The 25,573-nt window shown below is 41.3% G+C and overlaps 2 protein-coding genes across 8 annotated transcripts in view; one reads left to right on the forward strand and one right to left on the reverse strand.

Annotated features, from left to right (window-relative positions):
• Positions 1 to 12,420, forward strand: part of LOC124132808 (dual oxidase maturation factor 1-like) — a 26,188-nt gene extending 13,768 nt beyond the window's left edge. The window contains exons 4-12 of one of the 2 annotated variants that reach the window (XM_046496946.2): positions 2,428 to 2,565; positions 3,942 to 4,034; positions 4,920 to 5,073; positions 5,245 to 5,459; positions 6,109 to 6,228; positions 7,135 to 7,155; positions 9,425 to 9,567; positions 10,180 to 10,331; positions 11,100 to 12,420. In XM_046496946.2, coding sequence (XP_046352902.2) covers positions 2,428 to 2,565; positions 3,942 to 4,034; positions 4,920 to 5,073; positions 5,245 to 5,459; positions 6,109 to 6,228; positions 7,135 to 7,155; positions 9,425 to 9,567; positions 10,180 to 10,331; positions 11,100 to 11,163 — 1,100 coding nt within the window. In that variant the 3' untranslated portion in view covers positions 11,164 to 12,420. The remainder of the gene's footprint in view (positions 1 to 2,427; positions 2,566 to 3,941; positions 4,035 to 4,919; positions 5,074 to 5,244; positions 5,460 to 6,108; positions 6,229 to 7,134; positions 7,156 to 9,424; positions 9,568 to 10,179; positions 10,332 to 11,099) is intronic. The other variant, XM_046496947.2, reaches the window with a different exon arrangement.
• A 2,992-nt stretch (positions 12,421 to 15,412) lies between these two features.
• On the reverse strand, positions 15,413 to 23,039 carry LOC125377991. 6 transcript variants are annotated; one of them, XR_007219960.1, is made up of 11 exons: positions 22,888 to 23,039; positions 21,110 to 21,150; positions 20,582 to 20,650; positions 19,909 to 19,959; positions 19,317 to 19,429; positions 18,994 to 19,030; positions 18,019 to 18,091; positions 17,528 to 17,571; positions 16,483 to 16,516; positions 15,904 to 15,964; positions 15,413 to 15,517 (listed from the first exon to the last, which is right to left on the reverse strand). XR_007219960.1 is itself a non-coding variant. In XM_048392422.1 (11 exons), exons 4-11 carry the CDS (start codon positions 19,944 to 19,946, stop codon positions 15,445 to 15,447), a joined length of 462 nt encoding a protein of 153 aa, XP_048248379.1. In that variant the 5' UTR covers positions 19,947 to 19,959; positions 20,582 to 20,650; positions 21,110 to 21,150; positions 22,888 to 23,039; the 3' UTR covers positions 15,413 to 15,444. The 6 variants fall into 6 exon arrangements, 5 of the variants coding, with proteins under 5 accessions (XP_048248379.1, XP_048248383.1, XP_048248381.1 ...); XM_048392422.1 differs by having other exon boundaries at positions 18,019 to 18,080; XM_048392426.1 differs by having other exon boundaries at positions 18,019 to 18,080; positions 19,317 to 19,433.
• Between the last annotated feature and the right edge of the window lie 2,534 nt (positions 23,040 to 25,573).

Raw genomic sequence — 25,573 nt, forward strand, 5'->3', positions numbered from 1 at the left:
CTCCATTTCTCCCTCTCTATCTCTCCCCTCCCCCTCTCTCTCCACTTCTCCCTCTCCATTTCTATCGCCCCCTTTCATTTCTCTCCCCCTCTCTCTCTCCATTTCTCCCTTTCTATCTCTCCCCTCTCTCTGTCTCAATTTCTTCCTCTTTCTTCCTCTCCATTTCTATCTCTCTTTCTTCCTCTCCATTTCTATCTCTCCCTCTCTATCTCTCCCCTTCTCTCTCTCCATTTCTCCCTCTCTTTCTTCCTCATTTCTATCGCCCCCTTTTATTTCTCTCCCCTCCTCTCTCTCTCTCCATTTCTCCCATCTCTCCCCTCACTCTCCATTTCTCCCTCTCTCTTTCTTCCTCTCCATTTCTATCGCCCCCATTCATTTCTCCCCCTCCTTTTCTCCCTCTCTATTTCTTCTTCTCCATTTCTACCTCTCTTCCTTTCTCTATTTCCCCCGCTCTCTCCGTTTCTGTCTCTCCCTCCATTTATTTTTCCCTCTCTCTCTCTCTCTCTCTATTTCTCCCCCTCTCCATTTCTCTCCCCCTTTCCCCTTCTCTCTCCAATAGTGCCGATACTGATTCTGACAGGGCCCCGTTGAAGAAAGCCCGCTCTAATACTAGCATAAGTCTCAGTATGGGAGTTACGATAGCGCTAAGATAGCTAAGGGGAACGGGTCCCTCGACAGTAAACTTACATTGCCGTAAACTGTGTCCCGTGTATACATGGTTGTATAGATAACACTCTGCGCATGGGTGCGTGCGTGCGTGCGTGCGTGCGTGCGTGCGTGCGTGACACATGAAAACATAATATTTGAGACCATGCATTACCGCATTACTCGCGCAAAAAAGCATGTGAACTTTGATGACCACACAATCATTTGTGTAGGCAAGATCTGTGGAACATCATCATCAGCTACAAGGTATATTTATAAACCTATTCATTGGGATCGCTATTAAGTAAGAGACTTCTTTCTATAGGCATTAAAACCTATTGTGAGGTTTTACTTTCCAGTCGGGTTAAATCTCATAAACAAGGACGTTGTAATGTCCCTGGGAATTTATATTATATAATGTCATGGGTATTTTATTAATATAACTTCCGTTCAGATTGTAACATGTAATGGAATGTAAAATCAAATGACAAATGTTTTCTTTATATTCCCGAGGATCGATCTCGCAACCTTCATATCTGTAGCCCAGTGAGTGTACAACGAGGCTACAGAGGTGTTGATAAGCCTCACTGGTTTTTAGAATGTCCTTTTCAAAATCCGTACGCCAGCAACAGATATTTTACACGCGTTATCTAAGGTTCATGGAAAGTATGTTCGAAACATTAAAATGTTGATAAATGTTGTTTTAAGTTTCTTTTTTCGGTTTATAAGCTTGGAAAAACACTTTCCCTCGGTTTTGGTAGACAGAGCATGCCCTGGGGAGAGGGAAAAACCAAGGGGGCGAAGCCCCCGCGGTTTTTCCCGACCCCAAGGGCATACTTAACGACCTCTCTATTTTCTAATACCCCGTTTACATGTGCCTCTATACATATGTGTGTACATGTGCATATGTGTGTAGAAACACATACGTGAGTATACTTGTCATGTGAACGCGTTTACTCATGTGTGTATATTTACATCAGGAGCAAATTTGCATTTCTGGAGCAGGTGCTAATGTAAATGTAAATTTGCCCTGTGTGTATATGCTGCAATGTGAACGTTTATGTCAACGTAAGATGATGATCCAAGTAATATCTGTTCTCTTGCCAACACCAAACAAATTGTCAACAGATGCCAACTTTTACATACATAGTTGAGCGGACGGCGTTTTTACTTTGGGTTTCAAGGAGTCAAAACTTTGTGTACAAATTAGATCAAACACATGTTGCTTCACGCGAAAACTTTCGGTGAAGTAACTCTCTTCTCATTCAACTTTGATTGGAAAACAACCTGTTTTGTGTTGAAAGTCGTGAACAGACTGAATATGTGTGCCTTACACAATTTACATACTCTATTTACACACCTTAGATGCTTTTCATGTGAACGCATAGTAAATTTACATACACGCACGTATGTAAAGTTACACATGTGTAAAATTACTTACGTTAGTAAATATTGTGCATGCGAACGGAGTATACACATATACACACCTGTGAACGAGGTATAAGATGGCGGCGACAAATATTTACATACACGTTGTTTTTCGATGTCCATTTAAATAAATATCACATTCACTCGTAATTCCTGAAGAGTTGCATCCTTTAGTTGTGTCAGGATCCGCTTGTCCCGGGTTCGAATCCCAGGTTCAACCTAATTATGATCCGGACATGTCAACACCAAATTCGGGGTGCATGACCTTCCTCCTTACTAAATTGCCACGCTTTGATGTAATAAAAATACTGCCTGAAGCGGCGTTATTAACTCACGCTCTCATTCTCTACACAGTGAGTAACTTCGCCATGTCCTGGGAGGAATCCGTCATTAGTGACACTGAAACCAAATACAAGGCAGGGTCGGGAAAGGACATTGTAGCTGAGATAGGACTTCACATAGGTCTCCGCGGAGTGAACATAACTCTGAAAGGTAGGAGTGAGACAGAAACAAGACACTGAGTATACGATGTAAAACGATGTATGCTGTGTTTACCAACAAACGACCCTCACTGTGTCAAAACCACCGAGGATGACGTGAGGTAAATTGGAATTAACGTCAAGTTCAACGTCGATGGCTCGCTGACTTGGTTGATGCATGTCATCCATCGCAACTTCGTGGATAGATGCTCATGATATTAATCACTGGATTGTCTGGTCCAGACTCGATTATTTACAGACCGCCGTCATATAGCTGGAATATTGCTGAGTGCGGCGTAAAACAACAAACCAACCAACCAACCAACTTTAATTAACAATGCTTACACCGGCATATAGTCATGTTTGATATTAAAAAATATTTAAAACAGAACTAATAGGAAACCCATATAGTTGTATTTTGATATAGATATACACATGTATTCGTTTCGTTTCTTTCCAACCTTTTAAAGAATAGATTCAATTTACTTGATATACGTCAAAAAAAATAAGAAGTCTAAGCCGTGTATTGAACAATCGAATTTACAAAATTCATGTTCTTGAATGATATTCATAGCATTGTTTACATTTTACAATTTAGAGTTATGTAATCTTCATAACTCTAATCGTGGTTATAAGCTTAGTCAGGAATCGAGTAGTGTCCAAAGCATGCGCTTACGTAAGCGTGTAATTAAAGTGTTAGACGAGAGGAGTGTTTGGCGAGAGGAGGCTGGCGACAGTCAACTCTGACCATCATATGCACTTCGAGTTACACATATACAGTAAACTACGTTTATGACGAACACGGTTATAATGAACTGATGGATATAACGAACTTATTTTTTTGTCCTGGTCGTTTGCCTATAAGCAGTATATATTTTGCTTATAACGAACTACAGTTACAACGAACTAAACTTTGTGGTCCCTTTGAGTTCGTTATAACCGTAGTTTGATGTAGTTACAAGATACAAGACCAGTCACGATATTAAAGCCTAGCGCAATACATAGCGGTGTTCGAGTAAAGGAGGTGCAACTGTTTTTAGACTCACGTATCACGTTGTGAGTGAGTGAGTGAGTGAGTTGTGTTTAACGCCGCTTTTAACAGTATTCCAGTTATATCACGGCGTGTCAGCTTAATGTGGGAGGAAAGCCCGAAGTGATGCAGGTCTCAGACGTTTACCACTTCGGTGAAACCCACGAGCACGGGTATGGTGCTGACAAACCTAGAAACGTAATCGGGGCGAACCGGGATTCGAACCCACAATCATAGGTTTCTGGCGTGCCCAAGGGACACAACTCTGCACAGCGAATCGCGGCGCCTTAGACGACTGGGCCACCCGCGCCCCGTATCACGTTGTGTCTCACACGCATGGCTTGTATGTTACCATGCAGGAGAACCGGAGATGCAGCTGAATGAGACGATCAACTACAACGAGCACTTCAGCTGGGAGTGGAGACAGGGCCGCCTTGGCTTCGGGCCGTTTGGTAAGTTCGTCAGCCTGTGTGAGTGAGTATGGTTTTACGCTGCTTGTAAAACTATTCCAGCAATATCACGGCGGGGGAAACCAGAAATGGCCTTCACGCATCGTACCCATGTGGGGAATTGAACCCGGGTCTTCAGTGTGACGAGCGAACGCTTTAAACACTAGGCTGCCCCACCGCCCCGTTAGTCTTTGTGTGGATGGACCTTCCTGTGTCTGTGTATGTAAGTAGGTTGACCGCCTATTTGCAGGTGTGTTAGTAGGTCGATCCCCTATTTGCACGTGTATGTCAGGTGACCGATTCTCGATTTGCACGTGTGTGTCCGTAGAAGGATCCCCTATTTGCACGTGTATGTCAGTAGGAAGATCCCCTATTTGCACGTGTATGTCAGTCGAAAGATCCCCTATTTGCGCGTGTATGTCAATTAGGGAGATCCCCTATTTGCACGTGTATGTCAGTAGAAAGATCCCCTATTTGCGCGTGTATGCCAGGAGGGAGATCCCCTATTTGCGCGTGTATGTCAGTAGAAAGATCCCGTATTTGCACGTGTATGTCAGTAGAAAGATCCCCTATTTGCACGTGTATGTCAGTAGGAAGATCCCCTATTTGCAGGTGTATGTCAGTAGAAAGATCCCCTATTTGCACGTGTATGTCAGTAGGAAGATCCCCTATTTGCACGTGTATGTCAGTAGAAAGATCACCTATTTGCACGTGTATGACAGTAGGGGGATCCCCTATTTGCGCGTGTATGTCAGTAGAAAGATCACCTATTTACAGGTATATGTCAGTAGGAAGATCCCCTATTTGCAGGTGTATGTCAGGAACACCTATCTAACTCATCTGAACATGTATCATCATTTAACGTGAGCCTGTATGTTTGGTCACCAGCGGGAAGGTTCGCCAGGGAGTACCGTGCGGCTCAGTTCCGAGGGCTCCCTCTGCCAATTCTGTGGATAGCAGAATACTTCACATTCGACGGAGAGGGTGTCCGCTGGGGGCGGTTCTACAGACAGGCCGGGTGGTACACCCATATACTCCTATGGTAAGTGGGGTCATTTGCTGTTGAAATAGATTTGATAATGCGAGGGTTAAAAGTAAAAACATAAGTATATTAGAAAAAGACATCAGCCCTTTAGTCATTCGTCTCTAAACACGCAAAGCGTTAACGTAGAACAACAATCGCAAATCGGTTATCTCCCCTTTGTGTTCACAGGACGGCGTTTCCATTGTGGGTCCTAGCCAACATCCTGTTCTTCGTTCTGCTGCGGTATGGGGCCTACATGCTGATTCTGACAGGGATCTGCATGGTGTCGGGAAACATTATCTGGGCAACAGTCAGGAACTTCAACCCACTCGTCATCCCCTTCTCAGCAGAGCACATCATGAGGTTCTCCTTCAGCTCGGCGTTCTGGCTGTGCTTGATAACAGGTTTCTATCTTGTGGTTTTCCTCGCATTGTGTTTCCTGATTACGCCCCTTCTCTCGTAGTCCTATTTTGAAGAGCTATATTTGTACCAAACGATTTCCTTTAAGCAGTGAGACGAAACAAATATTTTGTCTACCCGCTTTAGGTACTTTCGATAATGCCATGTTCTGTTGTTTGTGCTGTAGTATGTGAATTAAATCTACTGTATAAAGGCTCAGTATTCAGGCAAAATTTACATCAGTATTTATGAAAATCTTTGACACGTGTATTATATTAACGTATTCATATTTTGCACTGAAACAGAATTTATCACAATGTAATTTTCGAATCTGTATTTACGACAGTGAGAAGCCCATTACCGGTTGTGTTGCTGGAATAATTAAACATTATATTAACATTAAACTTTACTCACTCACTCATTCACGATCAACAACAAGAGGCATCGAACAAGCCATCGTTAGCAAACCTCTGAATCAATATTTGAAAAAATATATATATAATGTCAACGCCAGAACATAATCTCGATTATTTGCGAAACAAACTCCATTGGGCGTAAAAGGCAAAATAGTGAGGGAAACTATATCAATGGATCACTGAAAATCTGAGAAGACACCTGGTGTCCGCGAAAAGTAATTGTTGATTTTGTTGACAGGCATCCTGTGCCTGGTCCTGGGGGCAGTTATATTCGTCCTTGACCTCCGCTACCCTCGGCACATCGCCACGTTCTTCAACGTGGATGTTCTACAGGACTCGGAGGAGATCCAGGTGGAAGGTGGGTAGCAGACGTCACTGCCTGTCCATAGGTGCAACCATCTTTTATCCCTTTCAGTCTTTAAAGAAAGATGGTAATTGTAATTTATCGAACTGATTACTTTGGGAATTGGTCAAATTGGGTGACTTCATGACACTTGAACCATTTAGTCATACAGGTACATAGAGGGTTATAACCTGACCGTAAGATACATGTCCCACTTAGTCTCCTACAGACATGAGTGTAACCATTGGATACATGTATCATTTAGTCTCCTACAGACATGTGTGTAACCATGGTATATATGTATCATTTAGTCTCCTACAAACATGAGTGTAACCATGGGATACATGTATCATTTAGTCTCCTACAGAAATGAGTGTAACCATAGGATACATGTATCATTTAGTCTCCTACAGACATGTGTGTAACCATGGGATATATGTATCATTTAGTCTCCTGCAGACACGAGTGTAACCATAGGATACATGTATCATTTAGTCTCCTACAGACATGAGTGTAACCATGGGATACATGTATCATTTAGTCTCCTACAGACATGTGTGTAACCATGGGACACATGTATCATTTAGTCTCCTACAGACATGTGTGTAACCATGGGATACATGTATTATTTAGTCTCCTGCAGACACTAGTGTAACCATGGGATACATGTATAATTTAGTCTCCTACAGACACGAATGTAACCATAGGATACTTGTATCATTTATCATTTAGGCCTTCTGCAGACATTTGTATGATACATGTGCTGTTGACTCTACACAAAAGGATTCTTCAAAATATGATGCTTCATTGAGTCTACAACAGACAGGTAACACGGAATCTCTTCCAGCAAATCGTCGCTATATGGAACTGAAACATGGCTGAAGCTACATACTATTTTAACTGCATCACTCGCTTTTTCAGAAAAAGAATCTAAAGATGAAGGTATCCCTATGCTGTATAATCATCCTCGATTGGCTAGTGTTATTATATCTCCTACCCCGGACACATCTCGCCACCATGCCGCGTTGTTTCAATCTGGTTCGAACGACGCGACGCTAAAGATAGCTGTCCAATCAAATTTCAGTAGCGGCGACATCGCCAGTACTCGATTCAAATTTTGCTTACCTTTCAAATTCAACTATACAATGTCTTGTGGCAAAAGGCCCCCCTTTCCTTGTTTTAGACACATTTCCGGCTAAAGGTTCATTTATTAGTTTCTGTTTCGATTAAATATATCGATGGGTTTGGCACGGGCGAGGCCGCCATTTTGAATGTATATCTATGCCGAACTCGCGTTCAGAACAGGCATGCTGATTGGTTGTTGATTTAAATCTCATGGGCGAGACTTTGTACTGTGTATAAGAAGTGAACTGATTTCGCTGTTGTGGCGAATAGGTATAGGTATATAGAATTGCAATAGAATGGAGATCTAATACACTGGATAATCGAGGGTGTGTTTAGCTTCGTCAGTGTAACACTGTCTCTACTCTCGTCTGTGTGTCCGCGCCTGATAGTTGCGCAACAATGCAGTGGCGTAAACGTGTCACCTTCATAAATGTACGTACTGGAATATGCCACTGGTTTAAGGGCAAGTATACAATGAATCTATCTACACTATAAATCCACAAATTATTGTCCTGGGTCCGTCTGCACAAAACATGATCTAAGTACTGCAACTATCGAAATGCCTATTGTTAGACGCTGGATTAAAGTTGTCACGCTCAAAGTTGTCATGGCCGAACACTATAGTTTCGCTAACTTCGTTTTGAATAACACAAAATTACTGAATGGCATTCTTCTCTGTGTCTCGGCCTTAGAGGCCCATTTGTGTAGTCTACATAGTCATGGCTAACGGTTTCCAACATCCACACTGGTACACCGTGGTATGTCAAATGTTCTTCGCTTTGCTTTGATATCGCCTGTGTGACTTTTGATATAGATTTTAATAGATATGCTATTAAGCTTGAATCTCGTATCATACCCGTGCTCGCGAGAATGAATGAATGAATGAAATACCGTCCCAGGATATTTGTTTTCTGCGTAAACAATACCAGAGTTTAACGTATAAGAAATTATTTTACTATTGACAAGATTGGGCTAGCGGCTTTTACGTCGGTTGTCTCCCCTAACTTCAGCATGCCAACATTTCTACACTGAATTTTAATTAAAAAAACGGATGTTCCCTGCTGCTGAAATGACACACCCCAAAAGAAGGGGGGTAAAGCTGTCGAGGAAGATAACCTATTACCTGACCTGTAACAATGTTTATTTCCAGAAGACCACTCACAGTGGCACATGGAATACGTAAATGGTTATGGCCACTTACAAATAGGACAGCCGCTGGAGGAGGGTCGTAAAACATGATACACGTACTTGGGGTGTCATGAGAAAATAAAAAAATTCTAATATAATATAATTAGTGCTTTTGCCTTTTGTCCTTTCGGGGAGGGGCCTGAAAAAAAATGTACACGTCCATGGGGAGGATCATCAAAAATTAGGACAAGCATTAGGGGAAGGTAATTATTTTCAGTACATTAGTGCATCAAACCCCTCTGACCCACCCTCCCCTATAATAAATGACCGGTCCCTCACCCATTATCAAGGTAACCAACCGGCAGGGGATTGATTACCCGTGCAGTGGGATAATGTACTTTGTTGTATCAGTCTGTAGTAGTTTTGACATGTAGAAGTGTTGGTGTCTGATGCTCAGGAAGTGATGCACGAGAGAACATGACTGTTACCTTTTTCACTAGTCTGTCTTACAGACCCTGATACAAATTTATCAAATACAGCCCATGCAAGTCTATAATGTTTGGCAAGTCTGTATTACTGCAGTATCTGAAAATGAAGAGAGTCTCTGGGCTCCTTTTTTATTATATTTTTATTAAGATAATTTAACAACTGTTTTGTTTCTGTACGATCTGTTCATTTCAGAGACTAGATCTTAGTCTATTGATTCAGCTGTGATATTAGATAGGCTTGTCCATATTGAAGGAAACGAAACAGACTGATTAAAATTTTGAGAGGATACCGGTCAGGCCAAACACGGTAGAGCCGTGTAGATATACCCTTCTCTCGTCACGCCTGGATATCGCAGGGTCGATTCGGCACACGGTTTCAAATTTTATGTTTGAAGCCGTAATATAGACGGAATACTGCATAATGAAAGTCAAAACTCGCCTCACCCACACACTTAATCACTGTGTTGCAGAGGTAAATGCCGCCGCGGCTGAAGTGAAGGACGAGAATGTTGAGGACGAGGACGAGGACGAGGATGTGGAGAAGAGGAATAACGGCGCGAGCAACGCTCCCCGACCAGAAACGTCAAACGAAGACGACATCTATGAAGTGCGGGTAAGATTTCACAGTAGCTCATGCGGTGGATTGGCTGCTCAGGTGGAGAGTTTAGACAGTGATGTGATTAATCGAATGCCGTTTAACCCAGCAGTTGGCAATATCCAGCGTATACTAGTCAAAGGAATTGAAGGACCACTCGATTCTTCCATCTCACTATAGTTAATCTGTCATGGTCTTTAATTTCTTTTGGTTGGTTGGTTGGTTTACGCCGCACTCAGCAATATTCCAGCTATATGACGGCGGTCTGTAAATAACCGAGTCTGGACCAGACAATCCAGTGATTGATATCATGAGCATCGATCCACGAAATTGGGATACGATGACATGCTTCAACCAAGTCAGCGAGCAATGGGGAGTGAAGCAACTAGGTAGGTTTATTGATGCGTGTCATTGTATAGTTACCACATCCATGTTTTACATTTTATACATGACCTTATGTTAATAGGTATCGTACACTATTGACCCAACTACAACATGGTCCTTAACCTGTTTTGAGTAGTATATTAAGTCAACAGTGTGGAAGGTATTAGACCTCCATGAGGTTTGATAGGTGTGTGGGCTAGGATCCAGAGACCGATTTTGAAACACGTTTACATTTTCCTGTTACAGTTCGACATACCGGCTCCAAAGATGCGAAGTGAGAGGACCTTCACTCAGAGGTTCCAGAAGAACAGGCGTAAGACCAAGCGTCCTCCACCCCCACCTCCACAACACGAAAACAGCAGCGAGGAGGAGGCGTACGAGAACGCCGAGGCTGTCAGGTGAGTTACCTGGTTGTGAGAGTCGGGTGAGTTACCTGGTTGTGAGAGTCGGGTGAGTTACCTGGTTGTGCCAGTCAGGTGACTTACCTGTTTGTGCCCGTCACACGAGTGACCTGGTTGTGAGAGTCAGGTGAATTTCCTGGTTGTGGGAGTCGGGTGAATTACCCTCTTTTATCAGACGTGAATTACCTGGTTGTGAAAGCAGTCATGTGAATCATCTGGTTGTCAGATACCTGGTTGTGCGAGTCAGTGAAGTTGGGTCTGGATGTGAATTACCTGGTTGTGCGAGTCAGAGGAGTTGGGTCTGGATGTGAATTACCTGGTTGTGCGAGTCAGAGGAGTTGGGTCTGGATGTGAATTACCTGGTTGTGCGAGTCAGTGGAGTTGGGTCTGGATGTGAATTACCTGGTTGTGCGAGTCAGAGGAGTTGGGTCTGGATGTGAATTACCTGGTTGTGCGAGTCAGAGGAGTTGGGTCTGGATGTGAATTACCTGGTTGTGCGAGTCAGTGGAGTTGGGTCTGGATGTGAATTACCTGGTTGTGCAAGTCAGAGGAGTTGGGTCTGGATGTGAATTACCTGGTTGTGCGAGTCAGAGGAGTTGGGTCTGGATGTGAATTACCTGGTTGTGCGAGTAAGAGGAGTTGGGTCTGGATGTGAATTACCTGGTTGACAGTAGGCTGGGTAATCATGGTTGTGACATTTAAACTGACAACTTGGCACGAGCTAATACCATGTTGCTTCCTATCACTCATCCCATTCTCTTCCAGATTCTATGCGCAGGGAAAAAAGGCCAGCCCTAAACAGGTGCAGCTGGAGATGGGGGCCTCATAGACAGGTCACCAATGAAGGGGTCAGCTACATTGGCTTTTGGTCATGTCGCAAGATAACATTCCCGTCAGTTTTAACGTTCCAGCTGAAGGTTGTTGATATGGGAAATAATACCATCGCTTGTCTCAGGAAATACTGCTTTCCAGATTGGTATACAAAAGTTAATGTTTCGTACCCAAATGTGTTTTGTAAAAGAATTTATGGCTCAACAAAAATAATGATTTGTTCATTGGATTTTTATTGTCAAAAGAGGCGCTGTTTAACTTTTTGTTTTGTTTTCAAAAACAATTTCCTCAAGAACATAATTTTTGAAAAATGTTTGTTGATATTCATAGGAATCCTTGGACAAAACAATGAATTATCCATGACGATATTAAGGGTTTATCAATGGGTTTTTTAGGTCACAACCTTGGAGGTTATAAAAAAAAATAGGAACTTTGGCAGCTAAAGTATATTTTCTTCATACTTGATTTTGGAATTTTACTAACTTTAAATCAACTTTCAAACATTCTGTAACCATTCAAGTCGGCTAGAATTGGAGGGGAAGTAACCCAATGACTTACCAATTCAGATATTGCTCTTTCACGTCATCTTTTCATATCACAATGCTTGTAAAAGATTGTTAAAAAATATATAATTTTGTGTTCACCATTAAAATAATCTGTAGAGCAGTTACTGCAAATTTAAGAAATTGAAAACAATTGGTCATCTTGTCATCACTTTCAAATGAAAATGTATGTTTGCCTGACAGTTTTTGTTTCCCGTCTGGCAATGTAGATATTATCACCGTATTCGTGTACTGGCATGTTTCCACAATCATTATCTATATTCACAAGGTTTTGTATTAATCACTGTTTACATCTACTTAGTAGTAGCTGCACTGTATTCTTTTCTCACTTATTTCCAATCAATATAGAAATGCCAACTTACTGTTGCACTGTAAATCTTACTGTAAGGTCAGTATTTCATGACATTGAAACTCATGACATTATTCAAGAAAAATAAGGGAAAATTATATTAAAGACTTGTCCTTTCCAATACTCTTATTCTTACACGGACTCATGTGTACAGATAAAGCCCCATTCACCCGCACAAAGATCTTGAAACTTTTCAAGAAGTGTTCAATTTCAAATTACCTTTGCTGTTACTGCCTGATAATTTCATGTTTCACTTTATGAATCTCCTTTTCTCTAATATCTACATAAAACTATTTTCTATATTGTTTTGCATAATTTTCAAATAAACTACTTTAAGTGCCAATAATTGGTGTTGTGTATCCTTCAAGGGCATTTTGCATCAGAATAAATACAGATCCCCGGAAGTTTGTTGCACTTGAGTAAGACCGTAAATAGACAACTGTGATGAAATATCCCAGTCACAGGCAATCGACCGCCTCCGTTGTCTAGTGGTAGAGCGTCCGCCCGGAGAGCGGAAGGTCCGGGGTTCGATCCCCGGCCGCGTCATACCAAAAGACGTTAAAAGATGGTACTTGTTGTTACCCTGTCTGGCGCTCGGCATTAAGGGGCTAAAACAAGGACTGGTCGGCTCGGAGTCAGTATACTGTGGCTGAGTGGGGTATTCATGCTAAACTGCGGCATTGTATCTCAGTGGGCTAGCACTTTAAATCGGCATCAGTCCGGACTAGTACAAGCAGCCACACACACACACACACACACACACGCATGCACGTCGCTATATAAGTGCAATAATCTTGGACGCGACGTTAAACCCAATTTCACCTCACCTCACAGGCAATCTATCAACTGATAGTCTGACCACCTGATCAATTTAAGTTGCTTTTCTGTGGATCATTGTTTGTTGAACTCGGCAATATCCCAGTCATATGATGGCCGTCTGTAAATAATCGAATCTGGACCAAACAATCGAGTGATTGACATGAGCATCAATCTATGCAATTGGGGTATGATGACATGCATAGACCCCGTCATGCAGCCTGACCTCCATTTGCCTCTTACAACAAACATGGGTTCAGAAGACAATTCCCCTAACAAATCACCATTGTGTTTACCTTGGAATGAAGCAGCATTAAAGGTTCAAACAACCTATACAAAATGACGATCGTAAGTTAACTCCCATAGTTGAACAGACTTACAGCAGGTATAACCCTGTACTCGCCATGTGGAACAGGGCCCCACTCATTATGAACATCTTATGACTACTGCCCTCGCGTGTCTGTACACTGAACTGTTCCGTATGCCAAGAACCATATAACTGTGTGGACCAGGTCCAATTACTTACGGGGACTGGGGTGGCCCAGTCGTCTAAGGCGCCGCGATCCGCTGTGCAGAGTTGCGTCCCTTGGGCACGCCAGAAACTTATGATTGGGGGTTCGAATCCCGGTTCGCCCTGATTATGTTTCTAGGTTTGTCAGCACCATAACCGTACTCGTGGGATTTATCGTACAGTTGGAATTACGATAACACAGGGGATGTATTTTCTCTGCTTTATTCCGCGTACCAAGCCGAACTCCGCCGGACTGAGCTGGCTGGATATCCCTAGCCGCTGACTTTGTCGTGTCGTCGGCCGGTCATTCCGGGACTCCAGCTAGCTCCAAAGCAATTACATAATTAATACTATAGTATGTCTATTCTACCCGTGCACCTGCACTAAAAGTACTTGATTCTACGCTCCCTACTTTGTTACACTATACAAAATTTATCTTCATTTACAGTTTGTCAACACCATTTATATACAGCACAGTTATATCAATGTACAACAATTGATTCATATTTCTAACATATTGATCCCTACGATAGTTTCACCGAAGTGGTCAACATCTGAGACCTGCATCACTTCGGGCTTTCCTCCCACATTAAGCCGTGATATAACTGTAATAATGTTAAAAGCGGCGTGTAACTTCAGTAGTTTCTGAGAAAACTTGTCCCCATTGCATACACATGCATCAAGTTGAAAAACACGAGGCAAGGGCCATAACTCTAATAACAAGAGGCCCAAAGGGCCTGTATCGCTCACCTTGATATTTACGCAATCATGACAAAATTTACATTTGCATTGTACATGTATATAATACTGCATATATTTCGTAATTTTGACTTGTCAGCATTTAAAAATGGCCATTTTAGGGGTGGATGGCAAATCTGACATATGTACGTGTACTTCACTAGACACAAATGTAGCATAAAGATCTGAACCGCTGCCATGTTATGATCCATGATCTGTTTTTCAGAGGCAAGGCTGGACCCCAGGCCGAATCCTATTGGCATAAATGTATTATTCTCTTCATAACAAATGTATACAATGTATCTATGATAGGTTGGGGGGGAGTTAATATTGGTTTGCATGTTATGGTCAAGATTCTAAATCCTTATTTAGGGCCGGTAGCATGTGTATTTGTCTTGTTATACTAAGCAATTACATTTACACATGCATATGGCAATAGGGTGTGTGTGTGGGGGGGGGGGGGGGGGGGGGGGTCTCAACTGTTTCCAAGAACTTAATCCCTAGGGGTGTGACAAGACCCCAGACTATATTCTTATATCATGAGTGTTTGTCTCTTTATGCCCAGCAATTGTATATATAAGGTTATATATTTGGGGGGAGGGATCTCAACTGTTACAAAGTTATGACCCAGAGCTTAAGTCTCCAGGGGTGGAGACAGGGCCAGATAATGTGAATGCGAGACACTAATTTTCGAACTCATTTGAGGTCCTGACCAATAACATCAGTATGCAAAATTTCATTCCTCCAACTTGAATAGCTTTTGAGAAAATTTGTCCTCATTGCAAAGCGGACGGACGGATGAACTCCGTTCCAATATCCCGCGCCCCACTTCGTGAAAGGGGATAATGACATACTGAGCTAAATAAAGAAAGTCTTTGTTCTTAGGCTCCATCTGCATCAAAGTCAACAGCATGTTTCGTTTTATTTCCATTTAAAAAAACCTTAATATTTTGTGTCTGGAACACACCACCCGGACAGTTAAATACTACAATGATTTCGCCAAAATTATTGTAAACCAAATTGTTACATACTAGCTTGAACAACCAAAACAGAAAAAAAACACAAAAAAACACTGCCTGATAGCAGTATATTTTCAAGAGCAATTGCCTGAGAACCAATTCTTTTTTTTAAAGCCCTGGAGTGAAATACTCCAGTGTGACAGACCAAAGAGCCTAATCCGGTTAAAAGAAAACTGGCACAGAACAATGGGCCACCCATTACCCAAGGGATTCAGATTGGACTTCAGGTCAACCAACAAATGACAACAATATTGTAACTTCATTGATTTATTGTCAGTCAGTGTCATACCACAGCATGCAGCCAACACTTCCCATGCATCTGGGAGAGTGGGCTCAGGGAAGTTCCATTTAGAAACCTGCAAGAAAAAAGAAAAAGGAGTTTCGTTACTTCAAATTACCAGAGAAAAGTTGTTTTATTACCAGAAAATATCATGCCTACCGTAAGCAATAACAAAATGAAAACTTAGGTTTCTTGAAATGCATATTTCACATTTTCTTAACTTGGTGAAAAGTATTATGACAACTTCATGCTTTTACAACAGACCAAGTTAAATGTTTTCAAGCATTAGATGCCGAGACAAAAAGTAATATTAAGCATGTTGAGAGAAGAAATATGAAATTTGAGACATTTCAGATATGCATTAACCTCATTCAATGAATTCAATCATTGTCCGAAACTCTAGCCTGCACAAAGTATCATCATGAATGCCTCATTATCAGAACATGTACAGTCTTTAAATACCTTGGGTACCAAACGAGCAGGTTCAAAGGAAAGACTACAGCCACTGATAGAATTGCAGATCCTGAAAAGAAAACACTAACATATAATGCTGGTTAAGGCAATTTTGGGGAAAAATAGATACCATAAATGCTCCCTAAATACATGCCCATGTGTACTAGGTATTTCAAGTGGACAATTCATGAATCCACTTGCCTCACTCAGCCGTCACACAAGTCTGAAACACTAGCCTGCATGTCTCTCGTCAGGACACGTCACGATGTATGCTTGGCCATTTACTCATTTAATTTTAAATGTTCTATGTGATCCAGCTAACAAGCAGTTAAGTTTTAAGCCTGTTTGAAACCACTTTAACTTACGTGAAGTTCAGCTCACAGTAAAGTACGTTCAAATATCAATAAGTAATGTTTTACAAGTTCTTCAGTCATAGCACATTTCAGATATGCATTAGCCTCATTCAATGAATTAAATCATTGTCCGAAACTCTAGCCTGCACAAAGTATCATCATGAATGTGCTTTGGACAAGAATATACCCTGCAAGTCATCCACAACTTCCATTTTAAACTCTTAAAATAACTTACCGTGTAGACTGCTGCTGGTGTTGGTCAAGGTTACCTGAAACATACAAATTTTGTACACTTAGCTTCTTGGGGAAAGTTATAAGTGAAAACGGGAAGCTTACAAGACTTGTTTATTTGCTGTTCAACGCTGCATGCAACAATATTCCAGCTATATCATGGTGGTCTGTAAATAATGGAGTCTGGACCAGACAATCCAGTGATTGACATGAGCATCGCTTCACGCAATTGGGATACGATTCTGACCACCCGATCCCGTTCGTTGCCTCTTACGACAAGCATAGTCGCCTTTTATGGCAAGCATGAGTTGCTGAAGACATATTCTCAGAGCTTTACCACTTCGGTGAAACCCACGAGCACGGGTATGGTGCTGACAAACCTAGAAACAATAGGGGCGAACTGGGATTCGTACCCACAATCAGGTTTCTGGTGTGCCCAAGGGATGCAACTCTGCACAGCGAATCGTGGTGCCTTAGACTGGGCCACTCACGCCCGTGCAGTACCCCAGACACCTTGCTATCGGGAGCACCAATCAATGACCTCAAAACAAGGAAACTTTCCTCAGCCTCACAGGAATATTAACACTAACAGACACCATACTTATAACACCGTCATTTCTTCATAATGGAATGTCGTAGCTCCATTTGTTTACAGAGGAGAATGATATCAGAATGCTCAGCAGCTAATACATGAACCTTCATCAGGATCAGGGAAAAACGTATCATCCTTGCATTCTGTCAATTGTCCCAATGTTTACTATCGGTAGACATTAAAAATAAGTGAAACACTAGCCTGGATAGTGAGAATGTGATGACATGCTCTGAAACACCCAAATTTCTACTTGCCCCCAGAGTAACTTATTAGCAGTTAGGGTAAAGACCACCAGATTCCACCTTTTAGTAGTATATATCAGATTCCGTCAATACAAATATCTATCACTGGTTCCCCGTGGAACCCATTCTGTCCCCAGCTTGATATTGTTGGCATACTGATAATGCTACAGGCGTATTAAACCTCTGCAGAGAGCAGCTCCATCACAAAGACCTACCTTTTCCTGTTCTGTGAACTTCACCCACAGCATTAAACCTCTGCCTGAGAAAAATAAAATAAAACATGTACGCTATACTTTACATAATGAACAATGGTCGGTAGGGTCTTCCATGCTCAGATGCTCAACTGTATGACAGCCAACATGTCAGCTTCATACCCTCATTCAAGACGCTGCCGAGCAGGTGCCCCTTAGCTCAATGCCCGAAAGCAGAACACCAGGATGACCTGCTGGCTACATCCATGTCAGACAATGCTCACATCATGGCATGGAAGATTCTTTGTGGATTTATGTAGCTTAATATTTAAGTCCTCTTTTGTTTAAAACACAAGAGTCATCAGGCGTCATCCCCAAACTGAATTTAACTTCAGTAGTTTAGGAGAAAATGTGCAACTAACACAGATCAAGACATACTGGTCCAGCGTTATGTTATTACAATTCTGAAATTTTGAACACAGCTGACACACGGACAATTTTAACATCATATTTACCTTTTTCAGTTTCTACCTTCTGTAACAAAGGTAGCATCAGTTCTGCAGGACAGACATCACACCTCTCCTATGCCTGAAAGTCAGATATCTGCCATCATAAACTTCCTCCATAATATTCCAGCTTAATTCTAAACAAAAACATGCTCAGATCTATAGCTCACATTAACTGAAATCTTCAATGAACCCAGGGTTGCTGTTGTGAAATCCTAGCTCAATGCAATAAGCAGAACAACGATCCACTACAGACCACTGGGGTTCTCGTACATGTTTCTCATCACTGCATGTGGCAAGGTATCAGGAACTGTCAGATCAAGCTATGCTCAGTGGATCCAGTAAGTGTTAAGCTAGTTAATTCCAGTTGATTCATCAGTGACAATTAAATAGTTTCACACAAACAAGTGCTCAACAGCATAAGCAATGATTTACTCCATCAGGATACACCGACACCACCAGCCAGATGAAACTGACCATCTCAATCTATTTCCGTTAGCTCTTCCTGAAGCATGGGCATGTATGTAGGATTCCAAACTAAGCGACCTTGTCAGCCTAATCGGGAAAACAAATTTCTCAAAATACTTCATATATTCTAAAATTCAGAAGCATTTTATTATTTCAAACCCTAAATTTGAACATGACAACATCTGGTCTATTGGTAATATCATGATTGAAGTGCAAGACAGTATTTTGTTTTATTTGTTGTGTAACGCCGCACTCAACAATATTCCAGCTATATGACGGAGGTCTGTAAATAAGCAAGTCTGGACCAGACAATCCAGTGATTGACATCATGAGCATCGATCCACGCAATTGGGATATGATGACATGATGCATCAACCAAGTCAGCGAGCCTGACCACCCAGTCCTGTTAGTCGATTCTTACATCAGAACATAAGTCGGCAGGTCCAGATAAATCCATGCAACAGTGTATTCAAAGTGGAACACAAAGACAACCATGCAGTAACGAAGGATGCTTACATGTTTTCACTGGACAGCAATCGTTCAAGGCACAACACTGGAATAAAACAGAACAGATGCCTAATAAGAGACCAGTTAACCAGAATACACCCAAACATCGGTAGACATGCTCAGAAGCTCACACTATAAAGGCTGTCATCGACTTTTGTCTTGCGGCCTACATGCCCGAGCTCAATGCTCATGCAGAACAAGGACACGTGTCAGGCTGCACAAGATCTGTCTCTGGATAATATTGACGTCATTGCATGTATCTGGGTAATTTGATTTTCTTCCAACAGTTTATTTAATAGACATGTTAAATGAGCTACATATACCATACTTACATGTTAAAATTCCTGACAGGATGTCTGCTCTTGTTGCAAGACTTTCCTCCTGGTGGTCCCGAGTAAGTACTTCTAGGAAGTGTCGTCCATTTTCCTCTGCATGTGCACTTGAACTGTCTGAATAGAACAAACTTGTTACAGGTGAGGATAGATACATTGTCTGCTCATCTGGTATTTTAATCGGGGAACCCCTCAATCTCTCATGTTTAACATTTGGGTTATGGCAAGGAGTTGTAGGTACAATAGACATGCTCAGAATCCGGTAAATGTCGATCACAATGAATCAGAGACTTCAGTTAAACCATCATTGCATGTCTCGTGTTCCTCATGACAATTTGGATGTAAGTTGGCATTAACCACTGTCAGTTTGTCCATGAAAAGTATCCCCCACCCCCTTTAAAAGTTGCATTTCTGGCTTCTTTTTAAAAAAGAAGAAGATGTTATAAGGTTGAAACATATGCAGTTGCAAGTCCCTGTCAACAATTTTTTTATACTTTATTATCTACCCTTGATACTGGGAAACTGATGTATTTACGATGAAATGTTAAACTTGATTTTTTTTTTTATGTAAAGATAACACCAAAGCACTTACCTACTGACAACTTGACAAGCAGTTGATGTCAATGCCATATAATTACATGACCTGCAATGAAAAATATGCCATTGTGAAATGGAATAAACACGTCAGCTTTACTGAAAGTTTTCTACCAAATGGTGTGTATGTGATACTAACAGATGAAGATTTTCACATGCTCAGAATCCGGTAAAGTGTCGATCATAATGAATCCGAGACTTCAGTTAGCGCATCACTGCATGTGCTTAAAGGCCAACCACGGTCTAAGTTCCCAACATCTGTAGCTGTTATCAGTTTATCATGAAGCAATAGGCACCTTGTCAATTAGCCCTGTCAACTTTGGGAACATCACTCCAAGTGTAAACTATTGGTCCTTTTCTGGATTTTTGGCATCATCAAGAAGCAAGTTTGATGACTATTTGAATGAATTTTAACTTTAAAACCAAATTATAAATTCTTAATGGCATATTTAATACCCAATAAAAAATATATAAAACATTGTCACTTATAAAACAAATAAGTACTTCACTAATCAAGTTCATGTATACTGAGTATACATGCATCTTCACAGGCTACTGTGTTCCATAATGACTATTTGGGAACAAATAGGATGCAAGAAGTCTTTATGCATTGATTATGTTAATCTCTATCCAACAACCATTAAAAAATATCAAGCATGTGTTCAATTTACCTCTCAGCTTGCTCTTTCAAGACAGTTTCAGGTTGTTACTAACAGGGTCAGTGTGGTGTCATCTTTGAGCTGAAAGAAAGTTATCAAAATATATGCTACATGAGCAAAAACACTATCCCGCTGTTAAACTGTAGGTTTATACACAAATAGGAATAGACAATTCTACTTTATTTCTATAAGCACAAGCAGGGATGCAAATTAACCCAAAACATTTACTAGCAGAGATAGTGAAAACACTATTCTAACATTCTAACCCTCGCCATACCCTTAACATTAGACAAAGCGACACCAGCAGGCATCAATTTGTATCACTAATGACATAGACATGCTCAGAATCCGGTAAAAGTCGATCATAAACATTCAGAGACTTCAGTTAAACCATCATTGCATGTCAAAGATTATGCAACCACTCAGGCAACCGGTTTGGTTTGAAATTGGAAACTTAACATTGACCATGTTGCCTTTTAAATCAGTATGCCTTATTTATATTCACATGCAACACACATCAAGCTGACCAGAAGTACTCACCACTGCATAGATGTTCACTGCCGAGCTAGGTAAGCCTCCACCTGAAACAAAGGAAACATTTAAAAGAGGGTACAACTACAATCAGAAATCCTCCAACTGGTGATTTACATTACAATTGATTACTAGACAAACACAAAGTGGAATTGCTTGTGACTTAAGAGCTAAAGCTGGACTGTGTCCCTAAATTTGAAAAAGGAGTCATGTTCTGTCCGCTAGTGTTTAAAGCGGATGTGGGTGACCCCAACTAGCCTCTAGACCCCTGTCCCTTGTCTAAATGCCATCTGTGGGAGCTCCCAATTACACAATATACTGGGTTTAGACTTTATGAAGAGGAAACGTCACCTTTCAGGTTTACATTAAGCAGATCCTTCCAAATTAGAACAGACTTATGCTGTTGTACTTGAATGGCATGTAAACATGACTGTTGACAAATTCCAACAAATCAGCTTGCAGATTTGGTTTGCCCCTGAAATTTAGGATTTTATTTCTGGGACTAAATGTCAGTCTAGGCTAAAGCAAGTAACCATGATCAAGGCCAAGTTTCTTCACCACTGTTGCCAAGTGGACATGCGAAGCCAATATTCTTAAAGCTCATGGACTTAGGGAACAATTGTTACAAAGTAATAATTTTGCAATCATGCCCTGTACAAACTGAGGATTTCTCAGACAAATGCCTCGATTGTCATCTTGAAAGCAGATCTTTCCATTTTCCCAAACCAAAAACTGGAATGGTCAACAGCAAGAAGCGCATCAGACTCGTCATCTTTGTCATCATCGAAAATCTTGTTTGAACTGCTACTTAGACATGTGCCCCCCTAAAGGACATACAAACATGTGCATTGTTGAATTTTGTCACTGAATATAATTAACCCATCCCTGCACAGTCTTATAACTCATCTAACCAACATGATCAGTGGTAGCGGAAGATTTAACCAAGCATCATGAATCTTTGCAAAATGGAATGCATCAACAAAGTAAACGAGCCTGACTGCCCAATCCCGTTCGTTGCCTCTTTCAAGCATGGGACGCTCAAGACCAGTTCTATCCCAGTTCATTGTTTAGCACCATCAGACTGGAGACTTCATGAATGCTGCTTTTGCACATACCATCCAGGCTCCAAATATCAAATCTATTTTTACCAGGTAATTTTAAACAGATCTGTGACATTCAAGTCGACTGAATAAAAAATGTGCCAGCAAACAAAGACTTTTGCATGCATTGTGACACCCCATGTGGACAACCTGAAGTCGAGACCTACAAATCGTTCAAAGTTTAAGTGAAAGAAATCATGTTAACCTTAGCCAATGCCGTCATTTGGAATCTCTCAGACAAATGCCTCAAGTGTCATCTCGAACGCATTTCTCTCAAAACTACCACACCAAGAACTGACATGATAGGCAGAGAGAAACATGTCAGACTCGTCATCTTTGTCATCATTGAGAGCAGCAAGGTCTTGTTCACATTCTGCCTCAGGCAAGCACACATTCCTACTAACTGTTTTTAATAACAGATAATCCAGGACATAAAATTTAAATAATTTTTTTTCGTACGAACATCACAAATATCAAAAATGAGAATAGTCAGGCATTGTTCCATTACAAGACAACAAATTGCAATTGCTAAAACAATCGCTATATGCCCTGTCGCCGAAGATGGCAACGGATTCTGTCAACGCTCCTGCTGGGGCCTACTCGGCAAGTCCGGCAAGGTGGCGCTTAATTTAACGGAATAGTATCAAATCTGTGTTCCGCATGCATACTGAATGAATTCATATTTACCGGTATCACTAATACAAATGCTCGCATTAAAATGGCATTTAAACGAAGAGAAAGGGCTGCAACCGACATCCTTCCTTTGAGACATCTTCCACACGCCCTCCTCGCATGGACTCCACACAGGAAAATGGCGAAACGTGTGTGTGACCACGTGCTTCCGGTTACGGTCTTTATTTAAAAGGTTTCGTCGTGTAAACGAAATATGATTTAATAGCAACAGCATATTTGCGGGATCCGAATAAACGAAATGTCAATGCAATGTAACATTCTAAACCTATCAATAAAATTTAATGCACCGTTATAGTTGAGGTGAAAATATCAGAAATGTTTTTTATGACATTGTACAATTGATGTTGCAAGCATAAAAACTAAAGGGCAACCACACTCCAACTTATTGAAATATGTATTATTATTTTTCTTAACGGATTCACAATTTGCCCATTATGGACTAGAATCTCGACTGGTTTGACTTGAGCTCAGCGCTGACTAGCTAAGCAAAGTTGGATCAACATTAGCCTAATACATGACACTTTTTATGGATAACAACTTATTTCATTTTTTGCAGCGACGTTTCAGAGTTACTCCTTGCCCCTTCTTTCTCCCGATGAAGAGATATTTACTGGACTAGTGCATTCCTGCATATTATCCAAGGTTGGATCCCGGCTCTCTCGTCAATGCGTGAGGCTACAGAATAGTAGGACTCCCAGTGTATCCATAAGATAGGCCTGTGTTCTGGGAAAGAATCAGTTACACTGACTATACTTATTTTTGTGTTTCTCATGTCCAAGTTTTTTTCCAGATGGGGGCGGGGAAAAAGTTATATAAATAAAAATATTTGTACAAGTATCACTTGTCCCCAACTTGTATTTTCATAATTCAAATAAAACTGTTTTCGATAAAAAATTTAAAAAAATCCAAGGGGGGCAACTGCAATGATCGAAGGGGACAAGGTCTGTCACAGGGAAAGGCGGGAAACGTTGGCCCAGTTTCCGTGTAGGACTGCAGGACTAAACATACAGTATGCTTAGCATTTTGGGAGGTAACCCTTATAAGGAAGTATAGCTTATGGTTATATGAAAATACGCACCCACAGCGTTGCGGGTGTAATAATATCTGTATGTCTCCACTGACCTCGTTATCTCATCGTGGCACCAAAAGCTGGAAACTGTGGTTGAAATAAGAGATTTTACGTGCGCTTCAAGTTGCGATTGTGGAGTAAGTGCGTGCTGAACGCCACTTTGAACAATACTCCAGTTATATCACAGCATGTCAACTTGATGTTGGAGGAAAGCCCGAAGTGATGCATGTCTTGGACCGTTACCAAAATAGTTAAACCCCAGAGCATGGTAATGGTTCTGTCATACCCAGACTCGGGGCGAATATTGGATTTGAACCCACGACTCTACGGTTTCTAAAACCTTTAGCGGACGCAACTTTGCACAGCGAAATGCGGTACCTTCAACGACTGGGTGTATTTTAATTACTAAATGATTGATAGAAAACACACGTGGGATGAGTGATCGTTGGAAAGATGTAAACAAAATTTATAAAAATACCCTTTATCTTTGCCTCAGTCTGATCTCAGTCTGTTTTTCAGTTTTGTCTTTTCAAATAATGTTAATTCTACTGGTCTACTGACTCACGGGGGCGGTGGTGTAGTCTGGTGGTTAAAGAGTTCGCTCATCACACCGAAGGTCCGGGTTCGATTCCCAACGTGGATGAAATGTTCAAAGCCCACCCACCCCCCACCCCACCCCCGCCGTGATATTGCAAATGTGCTAAAACTGGCGTTAAACCATACCCACTCACCCACTTAAGATATAAGTTGTCCTTTCCCCCGTGAAGTGTGTGTGTTATAACTATGACATTTCCTGAGGGAATGAAACAGGGCATTCGTCAAAGCTCCGCATACACACTAATCACATGCTTGATCTGACTGATAATATAGACTGGTTGACTGTTTTGAAGGATCTATGTGGTTTTAAAATGCTTAAGTGTACAGATGTCCAGTTATTGAAAGTGTCATTTTTCTGTTAAAACAGTGTTCAAATCGGAACATTAAACAATAACAAAAAGTGTCGCTTTCGTGATACTTGATAGGCGAGATTTACTTATTGATAAAATGTTAAGTAATGGATTCGGGTATTTCCTATAGCGATGTCATTATAGATGGACTGTCCTCAATTGTCTTGTGCCAATTTTGGCGTAGGTCTAGACCTTGTATTTTGTGTCCAGTATAATACGGAGACATTGTCACAGTGTACTTAGGGTAATCCTTAACTGGTAGATTAACATACAAAATACACAATTATATAATATATACAAGTTGGGCTTGCAGACAAAGAAGTATTTAACAGACTTATCAAACACTCCACGACATCCTAGTCCCCGTGCGCATAACATAACTGTAAGAAGCGAACGTAAAATACCCCATAGCCAGCCAGGAATCGAGACAAAATAAATCCCACGTTCCGACATAGTTCGACATTGCAAGGGGCGGATGAAGAATTTTGAAAAAAAGGATGTGAGGAGGTGCAGATAATACAGAAGTCACGGGTCCGAGAGTTATTGCCCTTGACCGAACTGCTGTTAAATAAATGGAATGTTGCTGTAACAACGACTTAAACGCCCCCCCCCCCCCCCCCCCCCCCCAATCCTATCGCCGACCGTAATATTCCAGTCACATCGC

The sequence above is a fragment of the Haliotis rufescens genome, unplaced genomic scaffold, assembly GCF_023055435.1.
Source record: "Haliotis rufescens isolate VD_foot unplaced genomic scaffold, xgHalRufe1.0.p SCAF_11, whole genome shotgun sequence".
Taxonomy (NCBI): domain Eukaryota; kingdom Metazoa; phylum Mollusca; class Gastropoda; order Lepetellida; family Haliotidae; genus Haliotis; species Haliotis rufescens.

Excerpts from the sequence above, each read along its gene's own strand:
- LOC125377991 (XM_048392422.1), bottom strand. The coding sequence starts at position 19,946 with ATGGCATTGACATCAACTGCTTGTCAAGTTGTCAGTAG. Across the intron at positions 19,031-19,316 it reads CCTGTCAGGAATTTTAACAT|TGTTGTGCCTTGAACGATTG; the intron begins GTAAGTATGGTA and ends GTTTTATTCCAG. Across the intron at positions 15,518-15,903 it reads CTGCTCGTTTGGTACCCAAG|GTTTCTAAATGGAACTTCCC; the intron begins GTATTTAAAGAC and ends TTTTTCTTGCAG.